At 45.6% G+C, this 6,612-nt stretch overlaps 3 protein-coding genes across 5 annotated transcripts; 1 reads left to right on the forward strand and 2 right to left on the reverse strand.

The window, feature by feature from the left end:
- Positions 1–330: 330 nt before the first annotated feature.
- On the reverse strand, positions 331–2,526 carry LOC108134274 (micronuclear linker histone polyprotein). 2 transcript variants are annotated; one of them, XR_006246349.2, is made up of 5 exons: positions 1,847–2,526; positions 1,470–1,613; positions 940–1,397; positions 642–758; positions 331–550 (listed from the first exon to the last, which is right to left on the reverse strand). XR_006246349.2 is itself a non-coding variant. In XM_017254527.3 (4 exons), the coding sequence occupies exons 1-4, from the start codon at positions 2,333–2,335 to the stop codon at positions 737–739; spliced, it is 1,113 nt and encodes a 370-aa protein (XP_017110016.2). In that variant the 5' UTR covers positions 2,336–2,526; the 3' UTR covers positions 331–736. The 2 variants fall into 2 exon arrangements, 1 of the variants encoding a protein (XP_017110016.2); XM_017254527.3 differs by having other exon boundaries at positions 331–758.
- A 384-nt stretch (positions 2,527–2,910) lies between these two features.
- On the forward strand, positions 2,911–5,522 carry peng (Pumilio and CPL domain-containing protein penguin). Its single transcript, XM_017254524.3, has 4 exons — positions 2,911–3,402; positions 3,470–4,575; positions 4,634–5,052; positions 5,257–5,522. Exons 1-4 carry the CDS (start codon positions 2,984–2,986, stop codon positions 5,440–5,442), a joined length of 2,130 nt encoding a protein of 709 aa, XP_017110013.3. The 5' UTR covers positions 2,911–2,983; the 3' UTR covers positions 5,443–5,522.
- On the reverse strand, positions 5,508–6,519 carry dod ((peptidyl-prolyl cis/trans isomerase) NIMA-interacting 1 dodo). Of its 2 annotated transcripts, none has more exons than XM_070276360.1 (4): positions 6,302–6,519; positions 6,159–6,235; positions 5,740–6,081; positions 5,508–5,674 (listed from the first exon to the last, which is right to left on the reverse strand). In XM_070276360.1, exons 2-4 carry the CDS (start codon positions 6,214–6,216, stop codon positions 5,565–5,567), a joined length of 510 nt encoding a protein of 169 aa, XP_070132461.1. In that variant the 5' UTR covers positions 6,217–6,235; positions 6,302–6,519; the 3' UTR covers positions 5,508–5,564. The 2 variants fall into 2 exon arrangements, with proteins under 2 accessions (XP_070132461.1, XP_017110014.1); XM_017254525.3 differs by having other exon boundaries at positions 6,320–6,517.
- Between the last annotated feature and the right edge of the window lie 93 nt (positions 6,520–6,612).

Below are 6,612 nucleotides of genomic sequence, written 5' to 3' on the forward strand. Positions count from 1 at the left end.
ACTAATTTTGATGTACTATTCGGTAGCGTACACATATATTCAAAACTTTTTCGAGTGGGGAAGGGGGAGGGGTTGGAAAAAGTGGCCAAAATTGACAAACAAATTAAAAAATAATAAAAGATCAACTAGAAATAGTCAAGAATATCCATTTTTCATCGAGGATATATATATATATTGAAGTTGATTTGATGCATAAGAAGGATTCCATTTAAAGGAATCGTATCTTATAAATTAATGTAATTTTTTCTTATACTTTTTTTTTGGGACACTTTTTTTTTTTTTTTAAGGTTTCCTACGATTAGGTGGCCTCTTACGAACTAGAACGCTGGCTGATAGCAGCACAACCAGATATAATACCGAATATATATGGTGCTGCCGATCACTTAGATGCTATTGAAAAACTGAATTCAGTTTCTCGGTTTTTTTTCTGTTTTTTTTTGTTTTTAAATTTATGGTGTATGTGTGGTGTGTGGGTATTTAATTCCGGCCGAATAATCTACGACTCTGATGGTCCTCCCCTGCGCGAGCAACGCCTGCGTGCCATCGTTTGCTAAACATAAACAAAAACAAAAAATAAATCAAAATATTTAAAAAAATAAAACAAAAACAAAAAAAAAAACTACGGATCACTAAGTCCCTACTTTCTGGAGGAGCGCGGCCCATTTAGTTGTCCTTCTTAGTTATTTTATTTTTTTTTTTTTTGAAGAGGAGCGTCGACCGGGGAGTTGACCCATACTCAGTCCTCTCCATAGAAAATTCTAAAAAATAAATAAAACCAAAAAGAGAGAGAGAGGGGTAATTAAGCAGCACAAAACAGAATGAGAGAGGAAATAGAGAGATAAAGAGAGAGAGAGTGAGGAGGAGCTGCAGCAGTGCCCACAGCCCACAGCCCATAGCCCATAGATAGAGATACCCCCTTCTTAAACCCTTTGCACACACCGATTCTTGGCGGCGGCCCGCTTCGAGGTGCGCTCAATGCGATTATGGAAGTTGGTTCTCGGGTAGCATTCGTTCACCAGCCGCTTTGTCTTCTTTGGCGATTCGCGCAGAAACTTGGCATCAACATTGGCCTGGCTCTCCATTTTGCGCTTGAACTTCTCAATCAGATCCTCGCACGACAGATTCGACTCCGGCTCCCAGGTATCGTCTTTGCGTCCAAATCCCTTCCACCTGATACGATACAGGCCACCATCCTTTTCATCATCCACATAATCAATGATACGTTCAACGACCCATTCCTTTTCTGGATCATCGGATGTGGCTGATGATTTTTTGCCACCTGCAGCAGCAGCAGTATTGGCAGACGAAGCACGTCCCTTAGTGCCAGTGCCAGCCTTCTTGGCTGCCGGTTTGGGACCCTTTCCGGCTTTGACTTTGGTATTTTCTTGCTTTGTCTCCTAAAAAAATTACAAAATTTTAAGCCAATTAGTAAAAAACTATAATAATCAGCGATGAATCTTATATGTTACCTTGGCTTTGAATTTTGCAATTAGATCCTTGCAGTTGAGATCAGCCTCCGGCTCCCAGGTATCCTCACTCTTGTCGTATCCCTTCCAGCGTACCTGGAAATAGGAGACGCCGCGCACAGTCTTGTGTCCCACAATGGCTTCCACCTGAAAGAATCACATTTCTTATTAGGATTCAAACTTGATCCCATTGGAACACCAGACTCTACATGGTACAATAGTGTATGGTGTATGGTGTATGGTGTCTGGTTCATTGATTTACCAACCAAAGTTGGTCAACGATCCAACGTTGGGGTTATGTTTTACAAACATTTTCATGGCATTGCCATTCTTCGTAAAGATGCATGCATGTGGATATATATGTATGTGTATTCACTTACCTCGAACTCATCTTCACCGCCATCGGGTTTGGAGTCATTGGCGGCCACTTCCTTATCACCTGCCGGCTTGGCGGATTTTTTTCCGTTCTTGCTTGACGATGCTTTTTCAGGCGCTTTTTCTGGCGCCTTTGTGGCGGCTGCCTGCTTGGTTTGCTTGCGTTTCTTGGCCGGCGTGGCGGCACGAGAATCATCATCTTTGGCATTTGCGGATGCGGATGCCCGGCCGTTCAGGGGAAGATCATCACTGTCTTCGGAGCCGGAACGATCGGTCGACTTGGCTTTGCGCTTTTGTGCGTTTTTCTTACGTGCCGCGGATGATGCGGTAGAGATCGATCCCGAAGATCCGGTGTCAGCGTTGGAGCTACGACGGGTGGCCCGCTCCACTGGCTCCACTGTCTGCTTTTTACCGTCCTCATCGGTGTCGGCTCCGTTTTTGATTTTTTTGCGGCTCAGCTCCTCGACCACTTTCTTTTTTCCCACCTTCACCATGTTGGCGTCCGAATGTTATGATTTCGCGAATGGGTTGTTGGGTTGTTTTCGCGTTCCACCTCCTTGTTTCCCTTCAAGTTGTTTACGACAAATCCAGTTTTCTTCTTTTGCCGCGTATTGGCCACTACAACAACTACAACAAATTTCGTTTTTATGGCAAAGTGCTGTATCAACTGTACGCAGCAGTGTTACCGTTCGATTAGCCGGAAAAAATATCGAGTTCTTGCAAAAATACCAAGAAAAAGCTAGATTCAGCTTTATTTTTATAAATATAATTAAATCTTGCCAAAAAAATAATAATTTCTATATAAATAGTTGTATTATGGTTCAAGGAAATTTAATAAAATAGTTTTTGTTCTTTTTTTAAGAAAATTCTTAGCAATTAAATCATATATTTTAAAGAAAAATAAAAATATTTATCCTTAAAAAGTCTACATTTAATTTAAAATATTAAGAATTAAAAAAGCTTAGTCAAAGACCTAAATTAACGTAAAGAATTTTAATAAATTTAAATATCTAATTATTTATTTCTGGTATTTTTTTAAATTTTAAATATGCCTATCGTCTATCGATAAGCCGATAGCCAGGCGCACGTGTAGCCAAAAAAAGAAAAACATTTCTTTAACTGGTTGCTTTTACGTTTAAAACATGGTCAGTTCGAAGCCTAAAGGAACTGCCAAAGTGGCCGCCACAGGCGACAAGCCCCCGCCTGCTTTCAAGGCCAACAAGTCGGCCAGTAAGCCCGCCGGAAGTCCAAAATTCAAATCTGGTGGAGCGCCTGGCAAGTTCGGGAAACCGGGACCAGGTGGAGCTAAAAAATTCGGTGGAGCTGGAAAGCCTGGGGGACCTGGAGGATTCAATAAGTTCAGCAAACCCGGCGGAGCACCAGGAGGTGGTCCGGGTGCTAACAAGTTCAATGGGAAACCACAAGCTCCGGCCGAGGGAGAAAAACAGGACTGGGCCAAATTCAAGAAGGAAAAAAAGGATCTCAAGCTCAAGCGTAAGAGCTCTAAGGACACATACGAGATCACCAAGGAGGCTAAGCAGATCTACGAAAAGCTGCGATGGTAAATTATTAAAAAATAAATATTAAAATTAAGAAAAATATTTATTTTATGACTTACCTTGTTGCAGCCGTCGCACCGAGAACAAAGACAAGCTGGTGGAGCAGATCTTTAAGGTCCTGAACGTAGGCGATACCATCTCGAAGGTGGTGAAGGCCCATGACACTGCCCGCGTGCTCCAATGCATGCTGAAGTACGCGGCACCAGCCCTGCGGGCGCAGATTTCGGAGCACCTGCTGCCATTCACCGTTGACATGTGCCAGTCGAAGTACGCCCAGTTCTGTGTCCAGCGGATGCTGAAATACGGAGCTCCGGCCACCAAGACGAAGCTGATCGACAGCCTGATGGGTAATGTGGTTCGATTGGCTGGTCACAACATTGCCAGCGGGCTATTGGACACCATGTACCAGGGTGCCACGCCGCAGCAGCGTATTAACATGCGGCAGGAGTTCTACGGCGATCTGTACCGCAAGGCCAAGGATTCGAATGTCAAGACTCTGAGCGACACCTACAAGGAGGCCACCAACATGAAATCCTCCATACTGAGCGCCGTTAAGGCGAATCTGGACCATGTGGCCAACAAACAACTGGTGGACAGCGCCCTGGTACATGCCGTAATGCTGGAATACCTACGCGCCTGCGACGAGGACGAGGAAAAGCTGGAGGAGACTGTGTCGGCTTTTGCGGCCCTTGTGCCCCACATGCTGTCCACCAAGGAGGGCAGCGAGGCGGCGGTCATCTGCTTCTACAGGTCCACACCCAAGAATCGGCGTGCCATCATTAAGAACATCAAGGAGCACCTGCTGAAAATCGCCACACATGAGCACGGCCACGTGTTCCTCATTTCCCTGCTGAACTCCCTCGACGACACAAAGGCCACCAAGAAGGCCATCTACGACCACTTGCACGGGGACCTGAAGACGCTGGTGGGCAACCAGTACGGCCGCCGGGTGGTGCAGTGGCTGGTGGCTCCCGGAGACAAGGCATGCTTCCATCCAGAGTTCATTCGCGTGGTGGACGAGGGCCTGGCCTTCGGCAAGAAGGAGAAGGAGCTGCGCCGCAAAGAGATATTCGAGCAGATCGAGGCACCCATTGCGGAGGCCATTGCCGAGGATGCCGCTTTCTGGCTCTCCAACAGCCACATCGGCTTGGTCACAGCCGACATCCTAAATCACAGTAAGTATAGCAATATCCTATGTTTCCCACATGCTAATCCTTATCTTTCCTCCCATAGTTGAAGGAGAATCCTATGAAAAGGCAGCTGTCGCCTTGGCCCAAGTGGTGGCCCAGCCGGAGTGGAAAATATCAGCCGATGCTGCCGGCGCCCAGCCGCAGGACAAGAAGAAGCCCCACAACGACGTGGAGGCCATCATAGCCGAGGCCACCAAGCAGCGCAAGAAGCTACTCAACGATGTCAGCAGCAGCAGCGAAGATGAAGATGATAACGAAGATGAGACGGAAGACGATGGTGCTCCCAAAATCAAAAAAGCCAAAAAGGCATCCAAGGAGAAGGCTGAGCCAGAGGTGCCTCTGGTAGTGGGTATCGAGGAAGCCGGCATGCACATTGTTTTAAAGAAGATTCTGAAGACTGATGGCAAACGTCCAGGAACTCCGTTCGGCCAGCAGCTCCTGCAGAGTCTCTCCCCCGAAACGGTATATAGAAACTATTTTAAATATTTATTTTTTTTTTATTTTTGAAAAACAGTCAACTGGAAGAAAGTGTATTTCTTTATAATAGATATTCTTATTTGTTTGTAGCTTCTGGTTTTAAGTACTTTAAGTGCATATTTTAATATTTTAAGTATTTTTTTTAAGTGTTCTTTACAATTAATGGAATATTCTGTCATGTCTTTGCAGCTCAAGTCGTGGTTGGGCGTCAATCGTGCCTGCTTCGTTCTGGTCAAACTGGTGGAGGATAGTACCGATCTGTTGGCTGCCTGCAAGGAGGTCATCAAGTCCGAGAAGAGTCTGCGCCAGCATCTGCTTGGCCAGAAGACGCCCGGGGCCAAGCTATTGGCCACGAAACTGGACTTGAAAAAATAATTCCCCTTAGTGCTAGAGAGAACCTAACTCTTTTTTTTGTTTTTTTAAATTTAAATACATAAATCTTATATATTCAGAAATGGCTGTAAATTAAGTTTTATTTTGTAAGCGAGTTGTTCAGTTTACGCCTTGCGCAGGATAATGTGCAGTCCGGAGTCGGTATCCACAATCCCCGACAACTGGCCGATGTTCAGGCCGAAGGCGGCCTTCTCGAATGGTGGCTGCATCTGACCTGTTTGGCAATTAGGGGGATTTAGAATATGATCTGATTTGAATAAGTGTATATGGAAGCCATACCTCTGCCGAAGGTGCCGAGATCGCCGCCACGCCTGGCGGAACTGCAGTCCGAGTAGGAGCGTGCCAGCTCATCGAAGGTTGCCTCCTGCTGGACGATCTTGTTGCGATAGACCTCCAGTAGTAGCTGCGCCTCTTCCTTGGTGCGGGTGATGTTATCCTCGCGCCACGAGCTGGGGCGCCGGCTGCCCTTGTGCTTCACCAGCAAATGGAGGCACTGCACCTCGTCAGGGGCATCGCCTCCAGAGCCGCCGCCGCCGCTAGAACCACCGGCTTTCTTGGCCGGCTCGGTGGGCTGGTCCCACTGGGACTCCTTTGTGTGCACGTTCAAGTAGTAGCTCATACCTGCAAAAATGCCGGGTCCATAAATAGTTCCCCTATTGAATGGAAATGCAAGCTTATATCATGGGATAGGGACAAACCTGTGGAACGGCTGGTACGCTTCTCCCAGCCCTCGGGTAATTGCTCGGCATCAGGCATCTTTCTTTCGTTTAAAGAACTGCAAATAATATATTTTTTTTTGGTTGTTTGTTACCAAGACGCCCCACAAGCGTGGAAAACACACCGGTAGATAGGTATTTACTTGTTCTTGTTAGTATGTTGTCTTCGAGAAAATCCTTAACGCTAATTTTGGATTTCCTTTCTTTTAAAAATGCAACTAGTCAGCAGCAAAAATTAAAATAAAAGGCCGAATCCACAGAATTTTTTGGCGAAAATTTTGAGGAATATCCACAATGCATCGATATTTAGATGTTGTCAATTGTACGCAAAAGAAATATCGATATGGGAAACTATCGCAACTGAAAATACCAGGAAATACCTATAGATGGCGCTGCTGAGCTGTTATCGGAGGTTTGTTGTCGATTATTTGTATAT

This window comes from Drosophila bipectinata, chromosome XR (assembly GCF_030179905.1).
Source record: "Drosophila bipectinata strain 14024-0381.07 chromosome XR, DbipHiC1v2, whole genome shotgun sequence".
Lineage (NCBI taxonomy): Eukaryota > Metazoa > Arthropoda > Insecta > Diptera > Drosophilidae > Drosophila > Drosophila bipectinata.